This window comes from Aulonocara stuartgranti, assembly GCF_965226115.1.
Source record: "Aulonocara stuartgranti genome assembly, chromosome: 1".
In the NCBI taxonomy this organism is placed as follows: Eukaryota; Metazoa; Chordata; class Actinopteri; order Cichliformes; family Cichlidae; genus Aulonocara; species Aulonocara stuartgranti.
In genome coordinates this window covers 29,341,961-29,365,920 of record NC_138939.1, presented here as the reverse complement: position 1 = coordinate 29,365,920, position 23,960 = coordinate 29,341,961, and the positions used below count along the sequence as shown (strand labels likewise).

General features: G+C 43.0%; 1 protein-coding gene across 2 annotated transcripts in view; it reads right to left on the bottom strand.

Moving 5' to 3' along the window:
• The window catches only part of LOC309718682 (E3 SUMO-protein ligase PIAS1-like), a 69,786-nt gene that overhangs the window by 22,436 nt on the left and 23,390 nt on the right, over positions 1–23,960 (bottom strand). For both annotated transcript variants that reach the window (XM_082554157.1, XM_082554158.1), the window contains one exon: positions 17,304–17,799. In XM_082554157.1, the coding sequence (XP_082410283.1) occupies positions 17,304–17,799 (496 nt within the window). The remainder of the gene's footprint in view (positions 1–17,303; positions 17,800–23,960) is intronic.

Here is a 23,960-nt window from a genome sequence, read left to right as displayed (position 1 = left end):
ATCTTTACTGATTCTTAGAGTTCTTGATTTGCTCAGCAGAAACAAGACGTACGGAACATTTGATTTGTGGCGATTAAATGTGCTTGCTCGAGGACACTCCAGTAGGGCGGATAACTGTGACAAGAACCTGAACGCACTGATTTGCAGACATCAAGTGTTTCATTCCGATTTTATTAAATTCAAGTTGTACAACTCTTTGTGCTTTCAAACTTTCTTTCGTAGGGACTAAACTCAGCACTTTCTACTGATGTTTCAAAATTAAATCTTTTAACAGACATGAACGCATCTGATTTGAAGGAAGTTTTTCACTTTAAAACAGTACCATCAGTTAATTAAGACATTAAAAAGGAGCCAATCAAGGAACATACAAATCCTGTGTGAAACACAAAAACATGAAGCCAACAAGCTAACAAGAGCCTTCTATTGGATAATCACTGCAGAGAATAATATGTTTGACCTGGCTACAGGTTATTTCCCCCAAACTGATGCAGTGAGCAGCTTTTCATTTCTTGAACTGTGTTAGAAGAAACATCCTATGGTTTTGGAAAAGATGTCATTCCCTTCTGAAGGGACAAATTATTGACCAGCATCAAGCAAAGAAATCAACTCAGGAGATTGCTGATAGCAATAAAACTGGATTAAGGTTAACGGATTATTAAAATCCATAAGGATAGTGGTGAACCATTATCGTGGAGAAGAAATGTGTGAGAGAATGATCGTAATCAGCAATCACTTAGACATTTGGTGAAGTCACATCATATCAGAAGACCCCCTGTGAGCAAGCACTAGGCGACAGTGGGAAAAAGAAACCCTCCCTTTTAACAGGAAGAAACCTCCCCCAGAACAAGGCTCATGGAGAGGCGGTCATTTGCAACAACTGGTTGGTGTTGAGGGGAGGAAGACAGGACAAAAAAAAAAAAAAAAAAAAAAACACATTGTGGAAAAGATGCCCAGATTAATATTAACAATAATAAATAGTATAAATCACAGCCATGGTTAATATTGAAAGTAAGAGCATTTTCTCATGCACAATGCAAAGAGAACTCAAGGGACTGGGATTAAACAGCGGTGACGTGAAATCCACTTATCAGTGAAGCTAATCAGAAAACAAAGATTCAGTTTGCAAGGGAGCAGAAAGCTTGGACTCCAGTGCAAGGGAAAAGGTCACGTGGTCTGACGAGCACAAACTTCCCCTGTTGCAGAGTGATGGACGCATCAGGGTAAGAAGAGACAAGCGGATGAAGTGATGCACCCATCATGCCTAGTGCCTTCTATACAGGCCTGTGAGGGCAATGCTAAGGTCTGGGGTTGCTTCCAATGGTCACGTCTAGCTTCAGCAAAGTTATGTGTCCAAAAATGAGGTCAGCTGACTACCTGAATATACTGAATGACCAGGTTCTTTCCATCAGTAAATGTTGATGGCACAGACAGGTTTCAAGATGACAATGCCAGGATTCATCAGGATCAAATTGCGAAAGTGTTGTTCAGGAAGCATGACATCATTTTCACACATGGATAGAGTCCAAACCTTAACATCACTCAGAACCTTTGGGATGTGCGGGAGAAGGCTTTACGCAGAACTACAACAACACAAGATCTTGGTGAAAAATTCATGCATCTGTGGATGAAAATAAACGTTGTGACATTTGAGTCTCTAATGACGTACACTACCCAGCTGTTTTCTTTTCATTTTTTGGTTAGTGACTAAATTATAAAATACCACACATCAAACAGCCGCTGTGATAGAGTACTTGTCTTCCCTTGGGGCTTCCCACCAGCTCTTATCAAAATTAAAACTGGGATTTCATAAAACTGCTTTATTCGCAAGGGGTCGCCAAAGCAGATGGATCCATATACTTGGAACACATATGGCATTGGAAAAAAAAGGAAAGGACTAAAAGGACTTTAGCACTGGAAAAATATTAGTGTCTCAAGGCTACAGTCACAATGTAGTGCTAAATACTGCTTAACAGCACACTAAACAAAGGAAAAAACACTTAATGTGTCAGGCTAACACAGAAATATTTTTGGGAGAATCTTATCACAAAAAAGCAGAAATTCAACATTTCGATAGAAGTTTCTAAAGAAACAAGCACTGTGTGAACAATGTGCTGTGCATTACTGGGTGATTGTTGCAGGGATTGCTCAAATATTGTTGCTACCACCTAAGGTAAAAGGTATGACTGCAGTCCCAGAGGTTTGGAGGAGTAAGTCTAGGAGCATTGCAAGTAAGTCTAGAAATACCAGCAATGCTGCTATGACATACCTATCCATATGCTTCAAAACCTCCAATATATAAAATGCCTTTCTCTTATTTTATACAAATGCATTCTCATATACATCACAGTCCATTTACTGACAAACTGAGACTCAATATAAAAAGGAAAAAAGCAATAAAACAATGAGCAGCCCTTACTTGCGCACTGCAACCTGAATGCAGAAACAAATCAACTCAGCAGGTGAGTAAGTGAGGGAGCAGGTGAGTAAGTGACGGAAGTGAGGACAAGGTAAGCGACTCATGTTGTAACTGACGTCAGACGCCGGAGATTTTGGCGGAAAATTAAAGCAAATGGTAGTTTAGATTTGAACAAATTCATTTAAGCTTCAGCATTACCAAATACACTTATCAATTGTCTTATAACTAACACTATTTGTCTAAATAATCTCCAACACCCTGGAGAACAACGAGGAGAGTTTAGAGACTCTCCAAGATTACATCGATCAGTGCTTTCAGGATCTCGTGATGAAGAAGACCCTGTGTGCAGCTTCCCCGGCCAAAGCTGAGACGCCGTCGTCGAAAAGACAACGCCCGGCAGATTCCCCCGGCTCAACATCGCCAGCCGGCAAAGATATTGCCGACATATTGGAGTCAATCGACAAGCGATTGTCCAGTTTCGACGCAAGGCTGTCCTTGGTGGAGATTCTTCACCGAGAATTTAAATGCTTGCGAGAATCCCTGGAGTACAGCCAGCAGCAGGTGGAAACGCTTGCTGCTGAAAATGCCACGCTAAGGGAGTCGGTGAAATGTCTCACAGATAATGTTACCCAGCTCAATAGAGAAAATAAAAAAATAAAAGAAACAGTTATCGATCTACAAGCTCGTAGCATGCGTGATAATCTGGTATTTTCTGGTATTCCAGAAGCCGCTGGAGAGGACGCGGAGACCACGGTAAAAAGCTTCATCAAAACCCACCTGAAGCTGCCGGAGGACACTGTGAAGAACATCGTCTTCGATCGGGTACATCGCCTCGGCCCCATTCGGGCTACGGCCGGGAGACCACGTCCTATCGTGGCCAAATTCGGCCACTTCAAACAAAAGCAACATGTGAAAAGCCGCGGCAGGGAATTAAAAGGAACGGACTTCAGCGTGAACGACCAGTTCCCCAAAGAGATCTTGGAACAACGCAGGGTCCTCTTCCCAATCCGACGCGGCTTCATCCAGAAGGGCTCCCGCGCTGTCATCGCTGTGGACCGGCTGTACGTGGACGGACAGCTCCACCGCGACCCCAACATCACTCCGTGGCTGTATTAACCTCACACCAGATAAGAATCAGCTACACAATTTCCCTATCCACTCACACTAACTTGCATTAACATCTGTTTAACTTACCAGTATCAAATCGCATCTTAAAGTGTGATTTCATAGCAGAATTAACACCGTCACTCTCCGTCAGTGATTTAATTGGAATGTTTACGTTTTGTTTCTGTTTTTTTTTTCTTCTCGTTTTTTTTTTTTTTTTTTCCTCCTCTCTTTTCCCCCTCTTGGTTTTATGCTGCTCACCCCTGTCCTTGGTTTCTTTCTTTATTCCTTTCACTGCCTCGATCACCTGCTTCGACACTCATCCACAAACATCCTTTATTTCGACACATACGCACCATGCGCTCAACGGCAGCACATTTACATCAGTCAGACAGCGCACACAGTCATATAAGATACACACACACTTAAGCCAAGCCTACTCATATTAGTAACTATGCATACACAAAGTCAGACTCAGAGAGCATCTCGCCACACATTTTTTCTCTCTCTCCTTCTCTTTATTTATGAACAAGTGACGTATTCTCTCCACCTGTCTAAGCGACGCACACAGCATACATCCCTAGTTATACACAAACATCTATGGGTACACTGAGGTTCATTACATGGAATATAAATGGAGCTGGCTCCAGAGAAAAGAGGTTAAAAATATTTAACCAACTCAAAAAACTACAGGCAGATGTTGTCCTATTACAAGAGACCCACAGACCTCTTAGAGGTTCGAATGAACTTAAAACACCTGAGTTTCCTAATGTGTTCTCAGCTTGTTATAATTCTAGACAAAGGGGAGCAGCAATTTTAATACATAAAAATATTAATTTCACAGTACTCGATACAGTTATAGATCCAGAGGGCAGATTCTTAATCATTAAACTATCTATACGTGATAAAAAGCTATGTATTGCAAGTGTATATGGTCCAAATGTTGATGATCCCTCATTCTTTCACGGTTTTTTCAGTGCACTCTCTGAACACTTAGATGGCACACTTGTTCTTGGAGGCGACCTCAACCTTGGACTAAATGAAGACATGGATAGGCTCAATACAGCGGGAACTCAGCGTAATTGGCAGTCCACAAATATAATCAAACAGTATATGAGCGACTTTGGTCTTTGCGATACATGGCGCTCCCTTCACCCCACCAGTAAGGAATATACTTTTTTCTCACATGTCCATCACTCCTACTCTCGTCTGGATTATTTTTTGGTCAGCAGCTCACTGCTGAACGACATTTCAGACACTGAGATTCACCCTATAGCTGTCAGCGATCATGGTCCTGTATCTTTAACACTAATGCACAAGAATAATACTATGCCAAGAAAAAACTGGAGATTTAATATATCACTACTTAAAGATGAAGACTTTATTAAATATTTTAAAAAAGAGTGGACTTCATATTTGAACTATAATGACACTCCCGAAACATCAGCTTCTGTTCTATGGGAAGCAGGGAAAGCTGTGATGAGAGGTAAAATAATTTCTTTCTCATCACATAAAAAGAAAAAAGAAAACAAAAATATTCAGGAATTAGAAAAAAACATCAAATCACTAGAAGAAGCCTACGCGTCCCACCAAGATCAGGAAACATTGAACAAAATACGCAAAACAAAACTAGAATTAAATGAGATAATTGATAAAAAAACAAAATTCTTAGTACAAAGACTACGCCTACAAAATTATGAACATGGTAATAAATCCGGTCAATTTCTAGCAAACCAGCTAAAAATAAATAAAGAAAAAACAACTATATGTGCTGTTCAAGATTCATCTGGGAACACATTATATGAACCGATACAAATAAACAACATTTTCAGGGATTTCTATAAAACGTTGTATTCACCACAAATAAACCCATCTAAAAAAAAAAAGAAATTGATCAGTTTTTGGACAACATAACTCTTCCAAAATTATTGGACACTCAAGCAATGGCACTGGATTCACCACTGACACCAGGTGAACTCCAGGAAGCCCTGATAAGTATGCACAATAATAAGGCTCCAGGTCCAGATGGCTTTCCTGCAGAATTCTACAAAGAATTCTGGTCGATTCTGGCACCAGTTTTCTACAGAACGTTGTTGGAAATTAAAGAAAAGGGCAGACTTCCATCAAATATGAATTCTGCAAACATTAATCTCCTGATAAAACCAGGCAAAGACCCTGTATATCCCTCAAGCTATCGTCCAATATCCCTTATAAATATAGACCTTAAAATAATCTGCAAAGCTCTCTCAAAGAGACTGGAGAAAATAACCCCCCTCTTAATTCATCCTGACCAAACTGGTTTCATAAAAGGTAGGCACTCATCAACAAATACAGTAGATTACTTAATTTGATAGACTACTCATACAGTAAAAACCTAGAAAATACAATATTCTCTTTAGACGCAGAAAAAGCATTTGACAGAGTTAACTGGAAATTTCTATTTGCAACTTTACACAAATTTGGTTTTGGATCCTCTTTCATAAACTGGTTAAAAATATTATATAATTCCCCAACAGCTTGTGTCAGAACAAATGACCAGACATCCTCCAGCTTCTGTCTCCTGAGGGGCACCAGGCAGGGATGCCCACTCTCCCCTTCACTATTTGCAATTTTTATTGAACCACTAGCAGCAGCAATTAGACAGAATTCAGTAATTAAGGGCACAAAATGCAAGAACGTGGAGCATAAAATGAGCCTTTATGCGGATGATGTGTTACTCTTTCTCCAAAATTCACAAACCAATATCTCTGGGGTGATTGAATTGATAAACTCTTTTGCAAGAATATCAGATTACTCAATTAACTGGTCAAAATCTACAGTCCTACCGATTAATTGCTCCCTCCATAATTCCTCTTCTACACCACTGCAATCGGGAAATATAAAATATTTAGGTATTAATGTTTCTCCCAAGCTTGCAGATCTAACTAAATTAAACCATATCCCACTTTTAAAGAAGGTAGAAGATGATCTGGCTAGATGGAAATGTCTACCCATATCACTCATGGTAAGGGTTGCCGCTATAAAAATGATGGTCTTACCAAAAATAAATTATTTATTCTCAATGATCCCAACTAAACCGCCACAAGATTGGTTCAGATCTCTAGATTCATGTATGTCCAAATTCCTTTGGAAAAATAAACCCCCACGTATAAGCTTAAAAACACTACAAAAGACCAAGGATAAAGGAGGACTAGAACTACCTAACTTTCAGCACTACTTCTTAGCCAACAGGCTTCAGTTTATCTCAGGATGGCTAAAACACACCCTCTTAGATGAACCTTGGCTAGATGTAGAACAAGCACTCTGCAATAATCTAGAGATCTCAGACCTACAGTTATCAGCTCAAACATCCAACGACATGAATGCTTTAAAAGCATCAACATCAGCTCTTCTCTGACAGCATGGTGGGAGTTTCTAAAATTCACGGAGTCTTCATTAATCCCATGCAAACGTACACCTATCTGGAACAACCCTGACATATTACAAAACAATAATATGATAAACTTTTCAGATTGGAGTGATAAAGGAATCAAATATTTAGAACATATACTAGAAGGAACAGAATTTATTTCATTTGACGGACTAGTTACACAATATGGGATCAACAAGAAAAGATTTTTAGAATATCAACAAATTAAATCCATAGTAATAAAAGGAAATTTAAACCGGATCAAGTTGAACTACAAACACCACCAAGTGTGGTTCAATTTCTTACTCTTAAACCCCCCAAATTACTATCCAAAATATACAGAATGCTTTCTAAAACAGATGAATCAATATCACTTCCTATTGCAAAATGGGAAGCGGATTTATCAGTTAACTTAGACCTAAACTTCTGGTCTCAGATTTGCTTAAAAACCTTTCATCTAATTAGAAATCCCAGTCTTCAATTAATTCAATACAAAATACTACACAGAGTGCACTATACAGGTCATCGGATGTTCAAGATGGGCTTTACGTCTACCAACAACTGCTCACACTGCCAAACCAATTCACCGGACAATTATATCCACGCTCTTTGGTTCTGTCCACCAGTTCAGAAGTTTTGGCGCGAGATATGTGAAGACTTATCGAAGTGTCTGAAATGTAACATTCCAACTTCCCCCTTAGTGTGTTTGTTGGGCAGCTTAGATAATGTCACTTCAGAAAGGAATATCGCCCATATGGTTTTCACTGCCCTATGCATAGCCAAGAAAACAGTCCTCATGAACTAGAAAAATAAAAATAATCTTAATTCTAACCAATATAGAAATTATCTATTAGATTACATTAGTCTTGATACAGCCTCTGCCACCACATCAGATCAATTGCTCTGGGCTCCTTTGATCAGCTCCATCACCTAGTGGGGGTGGGGGGTCATAGTTTGGTCCCGCCTTCACTGTTGTGATTGGTGTTGGGGTAGGGACAGGCTTAGGGCGTCGGGGGGTTCCCCGGAGGCATCTTCCTTGGGGGGCTCAACCCGGGGTAGCGGTCATGTCCGGTTAGGGGCTCTGTTGGCTCTTAGGTGACTGTTTCCTCGCGGCTGCGTGCAGCGGGGCTAGGGGAGGGTCTGTGCTGACGGACGTGGGTTACTGACCTGGTAGCCTGGCTGCCCCTGGGTGGGTCCGGGATGGGCGTGAGGTTCTGGGGGCGCTCCGTCTCTGGGCTGGGACCCGGACCGGGCCTCGGGGGCTTGGGTCCTGGTTGGTGTGTTGCCGGGGTTGTGGGCGGGTGGGTGCATGGGGGCCCAGCCCTGGAGCAGGGTGCCGCCGGTGCGTCGAGCCACCTGGGGGGCTCTTCAACTGGTGGAGGAGATTGTCACATCTTGCAGGAGCTTTCCTCTCCTCAGGAGCTCCCTCTGCAGGAGGGGGAGATACAGGAGAGGTGGAGGAAGATCTCAGCCTGGGTGTTTATTGTCTTATGTAGTCTGGAAGATGAGTGGATGATGGGGTGGGTGCAGTTTTCTCTGTGGTGGGGTTGGGTGGACTGTCCCGGGCTCTGTGGGGCCGGGCGGCGCTGCTGCACTGGGCCCGGTCTGGATGGGCCTGGGCCCCCTTTCCCTGGCGGGTCGCGGAGTATGGGGGTGCCTACTGGGGTCAGCGGGGGAGCTGGCCCCAGGGAGGGGTCACTTGCCCCTCCCTTCCTTCCCTCCCCATCTCCAGCTGCCTCCCTCTTCCCGCTCCACCACAACCACCCACACATGCAGGGCCTTGGAGTAGGGGTATGTCACCAGGGTGCAGAGGAGGCTACCCCCCCCTCTGTCCCCTTCTGGCTGCCTCTGCCTCAATTTTATCCCACAACTTAGACATTCACATTACTCACACTCTCATTACACATACATATAGGATCTTGGGGGTGGGCACGATACACGGAGTCCAAAGTACCATCAGGGTGTACACCCCACCCCTGGCATCGTTGCCCACCTCTCAATTTTAAATACACGTAGACATTGAGGGCTAGCAGGAGGGACCATGCGCTTACCTGCTGCTCTCTGGCAGGTAGCTCCAAGCCCTCCTGGGTTTTAAATGCACCTTAGAACACACATGCATCAACATTACAATGAGCGGGTGGAGGGAGGTTTGGAGTCTTCTCTCACCCCCGTTCTCTGCGACCTGCTGGAGCAGGGGGGCTAGGACTAGGAGGAGGAGTTGACCGTCCGACTGCGGTCTGGAGTGTGGAGCCTTCCTGCTGCTGCGGAGTCGGGGCGGTCTGCCTCCCCCCACCGCAGGGAAAAGGGAAACACCACCTGGGTCTGGGTGCAGTCCCCCCCTCCAGGGGCGGGGGCACCTAGACCCGGTTTGTAGAGTACGCTTGGGGGAGTGTGATCGTGTGTACAACGTCTCTTTATGTCTGTCTCCACGTTGGTTGAGTGTGGAGTAAGTGCATATGAGAGCATGAGGGTGGGAATGGATGTTTGTATCTGTGTGTGCCTGTATGTCTGTGTCTATATGTCAGGTTGGGTGTCAGGCGCCACCTCTCTGGGGACATCTCAGGCCCTCCAAGGTTTGGAGGCCTATCTCCCCCTACCACCACTTCCCCTGCCAGTGGCGGACCCCCTCAGACATCGGTGCGTTGGTGGTTCTTTGTGTCTGGGGATGGGCGTCCAGGTACACACCGGCTCACTCCTTGGCGGCCGCTTATCGGGGCCTGGAGCCTGGGGCTCGCTCGGGCCACTTCGGAGGTGGGGTGCCCCCGGCCTCTCGGCCTGGGGCTCGGTCACTCAGGCGCAGCTGGCTGCCGGCGGAGCTCACGGGCGCGTCACTGCAACTCCCCCTGGCTTCTGCTCCGCGGCTGCTGAGTGAGCCCTCATCTGGGACTCTCCTCAGCTCTTTCCGGGACAGTGGCGCAGCTGCCCCTCTGTTGGTCTTCCTTGGTCTCTTGTGTTCTGGGGGCCTCTGGATGTCTGGAGTTTTGATCTCCTCCACACCTGCTTCACGCCCTGGAGGACGGGGCTGTGGCCCCCCCACACCCTCTAGCAGATTATTACATGAAGGAACCTTTTAAAAAAACAAAAAACAAGCGCGTCCATGCTCACAGGTGTACACACGGGTGATCACACCCACAAACTACACCCTTTTTGGCTCCTACCTCAAAGCACACTGTGTTCTGTTGATCTTATGTGCTGCACAATAATGTTTAACATTTAGTATTTACTGTCATATTCCCATATATCATTGTGATGCTGTTTATTCTATTACTCTTGTTCTCTTCTGCTTGCTTTCTTTTTTCTTTCTCAGCAGGTGATCCAGGTGATTGATATATGCATTTTTTTTTCTCTGCCCGTTCTGTTGGTTTTTGTCTTTTGCCCTTCTCCCCCGTCCCTCTTCTCAGCTGTTTCTCTTTCCCTCTTTCTTTCTCCCCTTCTTTCCCCCAGTCAAGTCTGTCCCGTATTCAGTAAGTGAAAATAAAATAAACAATAAAAGGTGAATCAAATAGACCATTACGGCAAGGCTGGGATGGTCAGTTTGGTAAAGTAAATCCGTTGGGCATCTTTCTTTGCCTTTAGACAACAATTCTGATGGCAAAAGAGCCAAACGGGACAGGCCAAAAAAAAAAAAAAAAAAAGAGGTTATACACACACAATAAAAAAAAAAAGAAAAAAAAAAAGAAACAAATCAACTTTTCTGTGGCTGTATTTATGCCACACTACTTTGCGTTATATGTGAAGATTATGATAATCTAAATACAGAAGAAGGAACAAAAATGAATGTAGGTACTGGAATGTAGGAAATGTTTAAAAACTCTGTAAACATGCGCAGTCACTTCATTCAATCATTTTGTGGCTTTTAAAAAGCCTCCAAAGCTGCATAATATCAACTATCACCATAAACATGACATACTGAGCAATGCTAGTTATCTAAATGCCATTACCGTTACTAAAGAAGATACTGATAAACAACTTTAAAGCAAAGAAACTGTTTTTTCCATTTCCACTATAAATACTGTAGGTGGATCTTTGCATCTAAAAGCTCCTCTCTAACAGAAAGTTAGAGGATAAGGCATTTTACAGGATGAGTCAGATAAAACCAAGGAAACTACAGTACTGTGCAAAAGCAGTTGCCAATCTAACACTTTCCAGATGGTACTGCATGGTGGATTCAAATCTGACAGACAGCCCTAAACCAGGACAGAGCCTCCACTATGTTTTACAGATGGCTATAGACCAGGGGTGTCCAACTCCAGGCCTCAAGGGCCGGTGTCATGCAGGTTTTAGATATCACCCTGAGTGAACACTCCTGAATCAAATGATTAGTTCATTACCAGGCCTCTGGAGAACTTCAAGACATGTTGAGGAGGTAATTTAGCCATTTAAATCAGCTGTGTTGGCTACCTCTCTCCAGACCTCTTCCTTGCATAGAAGAGGTCAGGTAGGCTGATGGATTCATCACTTCATAAGACCGGCTGCCACCGATTTTCAGTTCACTTCTTGTGTAATTTGACAATTTGGCATACTTACATACTGTACACCATGCTGAGATATACCAAGTAAAAATGAGTGAAGAAGCAGCCAATGTCTAAAGAAACACCTCTAGAAAGCCTGAAGCGCTATTACTCAACAGCACTTAAAAAAATTACATCTGGTTGCTTAGAAGCAAAAGGGGTGACTCAAGACTTTTGCACAGCATTGTACACGCAGATGAATAAACTGCGTAAACATGTATTAGACCCTTCCATCCTTCAAAATGTGCTGAATCGTTTTTGGTAAAGAAGTAACTGTTTAAGTATAGAGTTCATCAGCCATCATTATCCACGGTTTAAATTGGTCTCATCAGTATGATGATAGGCGTGATGGGTTGCAGGAAATGTTGAATGCACAATGCAGTGGCTGCAGAATAATGATCAGTTTCACTTTACTGTGCAACCCTGACTGCCGCTGGGCACAAAAATCTTGCCGGAAAATGGGGGCTCAATTGCACAATCAAACCAGGAAGAGAACAGTGATTTAATTTTCCTTAGAATTTGTAGCTTTCCGTAGGTAGCTGAAATGGTTGATTCGGGAAACTCTCTCCGCCAGTAGAGTTATAAGAAAAACGAAAAAAGTCCTGTTGCTGGAGGAAGCAAAGAAGATGATGAGGAGGAGAAAAAGAGGGAATGTTGGACGGGCATTCACTCGAAGGAGAGCGCTCTGGGGAGTTGTCTATTGCCACTTTAATTGACAGGCAGATGGCACCATGCAGACGTGATTCATGTCCTGGCACCTGGAGTCCTGCTGAACTGTGTGCAATGCTGAAGGTTGACTTCTTTTCCCCCTTCCCCTCGTGACCTTAGGAAATGTACTGAAGGTAAGTATGACAGCGACCTCCTAACAGATAATAAAAAAATAATCTTAACAATAAAATAAGTTTTCCAAAGGGGGTTTCAGGATTCAGTATGCAAAGATATAATCATGGGCTGACTCATTTCTAAAGGAAGCCATCCAAAAGAAAAAAACAAAAAAAACCTTATTAGATATTTTTTTCCACATGCTTTTCCTCTACTGCAATCTTCTCATGTAACAAACCATTATGCACAAAGTCCTCATCAAACGCGGAATAGGTTTGCATCCCTTTTTCCCCCCAAAGATATGGTAATTAAATCATGTATAATGCATGTGCTATGATATCCATAATGAGCTGTGATGTATAGTTCTCCGCGCAGCACGGTCAATGATGGAGCACAACCAGTGGGGTAAGATGGGAGATGCTGATGCAAGCCTCAGTGTTGACCAGTAGGCTCTCAGGCCTACACTGTGGGCCAACCAACCTTTATTCTCCACGCTGACAAAAGTCAGCAGAGAGCACAAGGCTCCACAGGAGGGAGGGTGGGGGCTCCGGGTGAAACGATAAGGAGTGAGGCCGAAGGAGGGGAGAGGATGGCGAGAGCGTGATAATAACTACATTTACATGCGCACAAGAAACCCGGTTACTGAAAGAAATCAGGTTAAGGCCGGAAATCGGAGAAGACGTCGACACGCACCGCAGTTCCTCGGATACTGTAGAGACGAACATAATTATGCAGCTGATTGGCTGCCATATTCCTCACCAGTCTCTCTCCCGTATGCGTGAACCACGGATGTCATATTTTAATCTTATTAGGGATACATATTCGACTGCAGCAGAGTTTTTAGCATTTGGACTGATTTTGCAAAGAGAGATTTGGTTATGGAGCGTAAGGCAGCACCGTCTCCATCTCGCTACGCATACAAACTGTTTCTGAAATCAAGCTTCATCAGAAACGTGACGTTTATGGTGTTATATACTTCCATATAGGATGAGATGAGTGCTGCAAATGCGTAATTCCTTAAATCCAGTTCAACTTCAAAAGAAAGCCAGAAGAATTCGAAATGAACCCCACTGCCTGCTAAAACTTAAGACTTAAATTTGAAAATAGCACACATCCCATGGAAAGTCAAAAATAAATTGCTGCCTTAAAGCGTCCAAAAGTTGTTAAAAATGAAAGGAAGCCAACAAGTTTAATTAATTCTAGTGGAAGAGGTGACTTTGTTGGAGCAGTCGCAGATGGAGACAGAGAAAGAGCAGCATCGATTTTTTAAATTAATTTTTTTTAAAGAAATGCTTAAAAAGAATCGAGATCTGCAAGTTATTTAATCAGTCTGCTGCATATTAACACAAAAAAACAGCTGCTACATGGTCTGGAGGCAGTTTGAAGAAAAACATAATCGGGGAAATTTATCGAGGCACTTTGATAAATAGTGACAATATTTTTATCAGTTATTTTTGTACATGGACATGATTTGTGGTGCTTCCAGCACATCAGTTAGGACATTTTTAGACATTTGTTTTGCTTTTCCTTCCCCGTTTACTCTTCTATTTGCCTGTTTGGTTTCCCCATAAGAACTAGCTCATCATTTTCTGTATTTTTTAGTACATTATTGCAATTTTGTGCAATTTAATCTTGGTTTCACTCGTGGTTATTATGTACAGGTAAAAAATATATATATATAAACTGTGTCTGAACTTCCTAAAAACCTCAACCCTGGCTATGACAATAGACTCATTCGAACTTTAGAAACAAGTACATAGCAAATGAGTAAAAATCCTGCCTTTCACTCTACTGTCTTAAGTCTGTCTGCACATGTGCTCTTGTAAAAAACAAAAACAAAAAAACAAAAACTGTCAGAATCCTGGTTGAGCAAAAAAAAAAAAAATCTGGCAAAGCAGAAGAAGCAAGCAAACAAGTGGGGGAAGGGAGGGAAAAAATGAGAGGGGAACGGGAGGCGAGGCGAGAGGAGACGCAGCAACAATAGGAAGGAGAGAGGGAGAGAGGGAGCGAGCAGTAATCAGCAGATCAGAGAGGAGTACACAAGCGGAGAGGAGGGAGATTATGTGGAAGAGTGTGATCAGTGAGTGAAGAGGGAAAGGCTGTCTCAAGGCACGAGGGGGAAAAAAATTAAAGAAATTCTCCCAGTAAGAATCAGAGATCCTCCAGTGAGAGGGCAATTAAAATGAATCGATTGCTTTCCTTTCTGCCTCCGATTATTACAAAGAGGGTCGTCACCTCAAAGCTGCAGCTTAGTTTCACTTTCGGAGGCAAATTCAAATCTTCAGCTTCACCTAACGATGCCAGACACCCTCCTCCGGGTTTCTGCTCCTATCACTCAGGCTTTTGGCTCTCTCAGTTTCCCCAGAACAATGAGGGACTGAGCATTTATTATTTATTGGAAAAGATGTTTGTGTTCTTTCGAAAGCAGTCTGTGCGCGAGAGCAATGTGAACGTACGATTCGGAGTCGAATGGAGGGAGGGTGTGTGGCACAGGTGTAGGCCTGTGCGATTTCATCACTCTGCATGCAAATTTTGACCGAGGACGGCAGCGGCGACAGAAGACGGAGAGGGACACAGAGCGGGAGGAGAGGGATGAGGCGTGTGCAGGAAATGGATCGAGTGAGGAAGCGAGAGGGAAGAAGAGGGAGAGTGGGATGATAGAGCTGTAGGCTCGCTGTTTGTGCATGCATCTGCAGGCAAATTAATCACGAGATGGTCTTCTACTCCATTAAAATGCTAATGTAGGAAAATCTAGACATTTCCATATATTTGCAATATATCCCAGAGCCCAAAGAGTCTTATTATGCTAAGTGCAGACTGGGTGCTGGAGGTAGATGTAATGCAACGACAAATCTAAGCGAGATAAAGGCGAGATTAAAAGTTGGGTATGTAGAGAATTAAAGGGACGACAGGGCACATAACACTGGGCATTATGAATGTTGGAGAACATTCTGGATATTTGAACCTGAAGGGCTTAAAAAAGCTGTTTTGTTTTCTGTCACAGTTGAAATAAATATTATTTTATATAAGTGACTAATGAACTTGTACTTTACTTACTAATCTAAGAGAGCCATTATCTTATAATGTCACACAGACACACAAACGCATATCACAATTTAGCCAAATCTGATTCAAATTCTGACAGTTGGCGGGTTTGTTATCGCAGCCAGTGTCAACAAAGAAGTGATCAAGCCACACCAGCACAGCCCGATGAAGCCGAACGGGGATGTTGCTGTCCGCTACATCTGTAAATAATCCTTCAGAATGATTCATTTCCAAGCTTGCATACTTATTCCACCACTGTGATCTCCTCTGTGCACAGAATTAGCTGCTGTGCAAACTAAGAACAAAAAGATTTGATTCGAAGCTCTCTTACACGTTAACGATCCTCAACGCTCGAGAGCTGCGTGTCGTCACATGGCAAACAAGCTGAGTTTTGTTAGGAAGCCCGAGATGTGACGGTGTGAAGCGCGCCGTGTGCAGGACTGTTTTCACAGCAGTGCAACAGAGCGACGGCTCGGCTGAGCAAACACGGTGCGGCCGACATACAGCGCTGCGGTGTTGATTGTTTATATCCACATTAGTGCTACAGTTAGAAATATAAATGTACAAAATGAATAAAAGTGCAATTCATAATGTGGCAGCGTCGCTCGAGCCACCTGACACAAATTCCAACAGAGTGGCCTATGTGACAATATAATAATAATAAAGAGAACTGGACTGACATTTATACAGCCGCACACATTCAACACATATTTTATCATCAGGTATGCCCATTTAAATGCTTGTAAACTCAAATATCCCACCAGCCGATCACATGGCAGTAATTCTATGCATTGAGGCAGTTCTGAAGGCAAAAGGAGCTCCAACCCTGTACTGGGCAGGTGGCCAGTGAATGTGTGTGCATCTATTCTTCTTTTTTTATCTCGTGTTAGTCACCAGTCACAGTGTTTTCAACTATATAGTATCATCAACATTTAAGACTCCATGGCAAACCTCTCAGCAAATAGGTGCTTTACTTGTGGTCTCGATTATGGACTGTATATCAAAGATGGGTGTGGCCTCCAGGTCTAAAAAGGTATGTGAGGAAGTGCATTAAACCTGTGGTCTTTGTTTGCTCCACATGGTTTACAGTGTCTTATTTTCCTTGACATCAAGTGTGATTGGATCATTTCTAAACTGGTCCTGCCTTTCCAAACAACTTCCCCCCGGAGGAGAAGTTGTTTTTCTTTGTTGACAAAGACATCAATACATTTCATCGTATGTTTTTATCTTCGTGCTTAGTTTTATCTAGTTGTTATCTTGTTTTTGTCACAAAAAGGAAAGTTGTCCATGAAACCTATGATTAAAAGCTATTGATCAATGAAATTAACACTGCTAAATCATGCTGTACACCATGGATGAACTCTGGAGCCTGATGAGTTCATCGTCAGTCGCTGGTTTTTAAGTCTTAATTCAGCAGCAGCTTAATTCAAGCTCACTTTGTAAATTTAATAAAGCAGGGTATGATTTTCACTATTGTATGGCCGTGCTTTGACCGTGATTTACAATACAACTTTATTTGTATACCACATTTGATTTGTCAGCTGGATCCACCCACAAAGGAGGATTTCAGCCAAAATGCTCAACCCATGACCCCATAAACTAATGACGTAAATAGTGGCTATGGTCATCTTCCATAAGCTTTCTGTGGTCTCTACCAGCTACTGAGAGTAGTAACTGGTTCACTGGGCTGCTGAATGCTTTACCATCTCCCCAGCTAGTTACCAGTTTGGTTTGCCTGTTATTTAGAGCTGAGCCGCCTGTGTACAGTGGATTTATATGGCTTTGTTTGTTGAAAACAGATGCCTGAGTGTTTGAGCCAAAACAGTAAAGCGGAGGGCCAGAAAGATAAACTGCTCCTGTAGATTCTAAAAGGTTTGCTTTCATATTGTCAGCTGATACAAAAATAAAAACATATAGAAAATTAACACAAAACGTATTATTTGATTCATGTTGCAGTCACATGTCACACAAAAGCCACACGTACACATGTCCTCACCTAGACTCGTGGGCTTGATGAGTTCGTCCAGCATGTCGTAGAAGGGCAGCCTCTGGAGCTTAACATCTGGATGCACCGGATGCAGTGTCGCTGAGGAGGCCAGGTGGTGCGTCAGCCCGGTCAGCTCGTGTTTCCCAGGACCGAGTAGCGAGAGCGGCAGTAACGCAGCGGGCGATGGGGCTCCACCGTGACCGGCGTGACCCTCGTAAGCCAGCTGCGTCAGGCCAGCAGGCAGCGCCGCGCCCCCTCCCCCGACCACTCCAGCTGTGGCCGGGTGGTGCGGCCCAGGCAAGGCCAGCTCTGAGTGAGAGACCATTTTGGCCGGGAAACGTCTTCGGTAGAGCTCTTTGATCTTCATGTGCACGGCGGGGCTGCAGCCGGCTTTCAGCAGATGCAGCGCCTTGGTCAGCAGCTCGTGCTTGCGTCCGTGCTTGTTGCGCCCGGCGTAGCCCAGCAGCACCTGGAGCTCCGACACCCGCAGGCTCATCACCATTTGCTGTGGTGGAGGAAGGGGTGAGAAAGACGATGAGCAATCAACTTTCAAGTTTCAATACCAAATATCTAAAGTAAGTAGTTAAAGCATGTTGTCATTTTTTGCCTGTGGCTTTACAAAAAGTAACAAAAACTGAGCTGCTGTGCAGCATTTAGCGTCAAACGCTCCATCGACCCTTTGAATTCAGCTTAACTGACTGGACTCTCGCTAACACGGTTGCCTTACATAAAAAAGATCCCGGTTTGAGGCTGTGAGGAGACACAAACCCAGCCTTAGAGGGTTACAAGCCGGTCTAATCCTTGTGCTCGACCCAAGCCAGGATAAATGGATGGATTCTGTCGGGAAAGGCAACTGCCAAATCAAATATCTGGATCTATCCGCTGAGGCGACCCCTTGGGAAATAAGGGAGAAGCCTAACCTTAAATTGAATTGCCTAGATCACAGTTTGTTGTCTCATGATTACTTAACTTAAAAACAAAACAAAAAAATCTCCACAGAGAAGAGGATATCTAAATAAACCCTCTGCCAGTTTAACACTGACGCATTCCCACAGCAGCAGAGTTGTTACTGTGTCCGGTGCTGGAGTTGGGGGATCGCTTCCAGCTGAGAAACAGGACCACAGTCTGGCCGACTTTTTGGTTCAAGAAAGGTTTATCAACGCATATACTATTGTATAACAGAAAATAAAAGCTATTTTGTTTCAAAGATTAAAAAAAACAAACAAAAAAAAAATCACTGCAAAGTTCCTTGTGTTGAACGGTGGTTTGGTCGAAAGACAAGTATCCACTTGGAGCAGAGTGTGTAAATTACACGCTCGATGCAACGCACCTGACAGAGCTACAGATTTATGAGAGGCCCGGGACTGTTTTTAACATGAGAGCAGTGTTACTCTCATTTTGCCTTGGATCGCTCGGGACTGCCCACGGAGAGAGGCGGACGAGGAAGCTGCTGCGGACGAAGACTTCTGGCTGATTTATATTTCTACGTGTTTACATTTTTTTTAATACAGATCCAAATTTGAGCTGAGTCTGCACGCTGATGTACTGTAGCTTAGCACAGCTAACACTTTGCTTCACAGATGTTTAGAAAGAACACACACACACACACCATACAGTTTCCCTCCTGGCACTGAGGTGCATACAATAAGTCAGAGCAGCTTAATTTCTAACCTGTGCATGAGAACAGCACCTGTCCAAGCGCTGCAGAAAACACTCACCCTGGGAAGCAGTGCACTGTACTGTCCATTTTTTTAATAAAAGAGAAATATAAGCATTAACCAACAAAGGAGTCTTTTACTAGCTCACAATGTGAGACTGAGGCTGTACCTCCCAGGGGGTAGTGGGATGGAGTAGGTGCAGGAAAGCATGGGGGAAAAAGTGCCATTCAGTTTAGCTTCAGAGCCAGCAGCACTAGCAGTTCGTCATCTAGCAAAACCGACTGTACAAATACTGAATAAGATTCTCACTGCCTTATAAATCCACGGGCTTTAACTTAAACTCTCAGCAAGTGTAACGAGTACATCCATAACCTGAGATAAATCCATCTTAAGTATCTGCAACTAGCAACAACTTCCTCGATGTGACAACCAGTAAGCTTTGGAGGAACCTCAGTCACTTCAGTCTTTGTGTGTTTGAGGCTTCGGCTCCTTCACACGAAACTCGAAGACACAAAGCAAGACTTTGTCAGATTGTTAAGAGCAAACAATGATCGGGGCAAAAGAGCTGAGCGCGTGCTCTTTAATCTAAAGATAAGGAGTGGGCGGATGAAGACGTTTAAATGAAACATCAGCTCATTAAGCAGCATCCATTATACATGAGGAAACCATATAGCACAATCGTAGCACAATCCTTAAAGACACGCACACCTACAGGGTACACTAAGAGTGCCTTGGATAAACTTCCTCCCTTCATCTCCTTTAATGACAGAGGAGCTAAAAATGCACAAACACACACCCCTTAAATGACAAAGCGCACAGATCTGCTGGTGCCCAGTCTGTCAGCTTTGATTAAAGTAATCCACACACACACGCACACAGAGTCATTTTTAGTTTTATGTACAGAATCTGCATGCGTCTGCAAAGGTTCTGACACTTCAATATACAAGATTTAAATGAGCTTTTTATACTGATGCATATATATCGATGCAAACTTACCCCATGGTTCCACATTTAATAGACATTTAAAATGTCATACATGATCACTTTAGGCTACTTTTAAAACCTAACCACAGAGGGGACTTTTTACATATGAAAAACAAACAACAAACCTCAATTTGTACTGCGGAAATAGATTTTCTGTCCTTCCACCTAACCCACACAATCTAATTTATCTCCTCCACAGTAGTCCATCAGGAGGATTCGGAGACATGTTTCAACAACAAAGTAAATTCCATTAATAAAATCTGCTAATTGCATTTCGCAATCATCAGGAGGGGAACTGCCCCGTACCTAGAAAATTTTTGTTTCGCTTCCTCCGTGCAATCCTTCCCGACTTGACCAGAACGCTGCCAAAGTCGTGGCGTGAATGTTGAAGGTGAAAGAAGTGAAATCGGATTGCTCTTGAATATTATGTACATGTTAATCTCACTTCGTTTTTAGCACGGGGTGGCCCAGGTGTGAAAGCAACCTCTGGCTCTCATTCGACCACAGGACTGTAGTGCGTAATTAAAACAGACGCGCTATATTAACGGGAGTTTTGAACGGAACTGAAACCCCTGAAGTGTGACAGTTTACAGTAAATCTTCTTCCACTATTGCACACGAAGGTTTCAGAGCCTGCAAAAGGCAGCAAATCTAATTTCTACTTCAAACAGCAGGATGACACTATTTGAAACCAAACAAACATTTTCTGATAAAATGAGAGGCAAAACAAGTCAGGAGTTGTGTTGTGCAAAATCTTCGTCTAAATCAAATCCTTTCTAGTATAAAAGCAGCAGCAGCTAATGAGAGCTGGACTTCAACCTATGACCCACTAACTCAAAGCCCTCAAGGTAGACATCAGTTCAGATCCTTTGTTAATTTGTCCCTCAGTGTCAGGAATTCAAGGCTGCAGTTCTGCTGTAACGTCCATAGATGTCTGAGGGACAGCATCTACTTGAGGTGACTGCTGTTGTCATCTGGCACTATATGAATAAAAGTGAATTGAATCTGCTGCAAATGATCTCAGTGGTGGCACAGTTTTGTTGCCCAAAACAATGCAATCGCTGCTCACCATCTGCCCTGCTCGCCAGGTTTGCTTTTTGCTTTTGTCCTCTTTCCGAAAGTAAAAATTGAACTTGATTTCCACGAAACTGGGCAGCAGCACTTCCAGGAAGCTAAAAATCTAAAAATAGCAAAAGAACTAGAAGTGGAGCAGAGACTAATGACAAATCGGATATGGTTTGCCTTTTTTTCCCCCCTTTCAGGTGTGCAGAAACTTTTTGAATAAGCACTATGCCGGATATCTATGAACAACTACATCAATATTTATACTACTCGATAATGTATTTGGCCTGTAATATGTCAGTTAGTATATTAAAAAAATGCACCAGTATGTCTTTTAATGTTGTTTGTAATTTAAACAAACACATATCCAGCCACTTTATTAGGTATACCTGCTCAACTGCTCTTTAATCTCAATGTCTAATCAGCGAGTCACATGGAAGCATTTGGAAGCTGGCAAATCTGCAGCAACTGTGTGATGCTGTCATCTCAATATGCAGCCAAATCTCTGTTTCCAGCACCTTGTTGATTCTGGTACAAGGAAGGTGTACTTAATGAAGTGGTTGGTTAGTGCATTTCACGTAGTGCCAGAAGTTACCAAATATTTAGATTTAAAACTACTGAATTAGAACTTTGAGCGAATCCTGATTAGGAATTTACTGAAACAACAAACTGATTATCAATTTTGTTACAAGTGAATTGAAGTTGACTGTCACAAGGTTCTTAAAAGTTAGTGTTTTGCGATGACCCAGTTTATGGGGGTTGTTTAGTGCCTGCAGGAAAAGGAAACCATTTTACACAACCTGGGCTCCAAAGTGACAGAGCACAGGCTGCTGTTTACAGACCAAACACTGCATCTTGTGTACAGCTGCCACATATGCATAACCATGCACATCCGCGTTCATTTGTGTTTCGCGAGCACTGATTTACATTCGTTTCTTTCTTCCCTTAACTCTAACCACTGCTTGCCTAACGCTAACCACACAGCAGGTCTGCACCCTAAATCGGATGATTTACGTTACGGGGACTTTCTTTTTGTTCCCCAAAATAAAAGGTGAGTCCCCACCGTGTAAATAAGGCGTGCAAACAAATTTTACCAGTCAGAATATAGATCTGTCCTTTGTTGCTGCACAGAGTCAAGGCAGAAAACAGAAGGCAGACGACCATATGTGAATGTAATTCTGATGCCTCTGGTCTGAAGTGCACTGCAGTTATAAAAACACATCAGTCAAAGACAGACAGCTACTACAGCAGAAAGCTCAATCACAGGTGCAGCACACAGCCAGCAGCTGTCTCTTGATGGATTTTTCAAAAACACACAAAAAAAATCCAGGAACAACCATTTGGATTTTAATCCAGTATAATTTCTTTCAGTATCCTGAGACAGACAGATATCGGGAGACCCACAGTTTATTGGTTCGATCCAGCAGCTCTCCTGCTGGCGACACAAACGACCACTTCAATGAAATATGCATGTGCACGACAAGTGGGGGGAGGGGGGAGGTGGAAAAAAAGGACACCGGCCTCCCACTATTTCATACCCACATGCTAAGCCCCCTACCGCCACTAAGCCCCGCCTCCACCCTCTCTCACTTCAACGCAAACACACACAAAAGACAGGCAAATACGGACAAGAACAAACATCACCTAACATAAACTGACACACACACACAAACTTCCAACACACTGCGGATGTGTAGCATTCCTCTAGCTCCCAAAAGAGAGTGAGAGGGAAAGAGAGAGAGACAGAGAGAAAGAGAACAAACAGAGGAGAGAAAACACTGGCTGTGGAGGTGTTGGAGGAGCGACAGATGAACAGATCACAGCCCTCACTCTCTTCCCTCTGTCAATCACTCTTCTTCCAGGACAGGTGGCCTCCATCGGGCTCCATCTCTTTGGGTCAACAACAGATGATCGGCATTTGCGAGTGATTTATACGACGTTTTTTTTTTCTTTTTTACCTGCAAATCTACTAAATTAAAAAAAAAAAAAAATCTACTGCATCAGCTTATGGCTCTAATCTGAAGGAGCCTTGTGTTCTTCTCACACAAGCAAAGCTAAACCAAGCGGAGTTTCAAGCAGAAGGAGAACAGCTCAAAGAGTAACATCAAAAAATCTGTGTGTCTGTGTGATTTTTCTTCAGGTGAAACTCTAATTTTGTGACTCTTACAGATAGTGCCGTACAATACTGCAAAATTTGGTGCTGAATTGATACCAATAAATACAGGGCCAGTACTGCCGATACCAATACTTTTAACATTTAATGAGCACTAAATCACTCAGATTTTCAACAATAATTCGTTAATACGATAAAACACACCGTTCAGCTTTTCGTGTATTTTAGAACATTTTCTTTTTTTTTTTTGGAGATGTTGAATATAAACGCGCCTGTCTCTAAAGCAGTTGAGGTTCGGGTGTGAAATTCATGGTTTTCAGGGTCTTTATCGTTAACTCGGTTTTCCTGGGTCTTTTCCCGTGTTGCAGTTGTGTGTCTTATTTTGAAAGAAATGTTTACGCGTTACCATAGCGACCAGAGAGCATAAAAGGGAAGAGAGGAGGATGTTACTCTCAGCATTGTTGGCGCATTTCAGGAGGACGCTGCTAATAGAGATACACAGTTACACAGTGAATTTGCGTTTATTAATATAATTACAAAATACCACAGTTTTTGTCTTGGTCGTATCACTTTATTTTGTTGTATTTATCCACGACACCTTGACAGCCGGTCCGTGAAAATATTGGTTAAACCAGTTTGTGGCGCAAAAAAGGTTGGGGACTACTGCACTAAAGAAGTTTGGGTCAACTTATGTTGTTTAAATGTGATGTATCTGGAACCTAAAATAGGTTCATAGTGCTGAACTGGACTTTTAAAATATTTCAAAGGGTGGAATCGTCGAATGTTGGGTGCTTTTGCTGGAAAAACGCCTTTAAATAGTTGAAGATAAGGTTTGTATTCGACAGCTGAT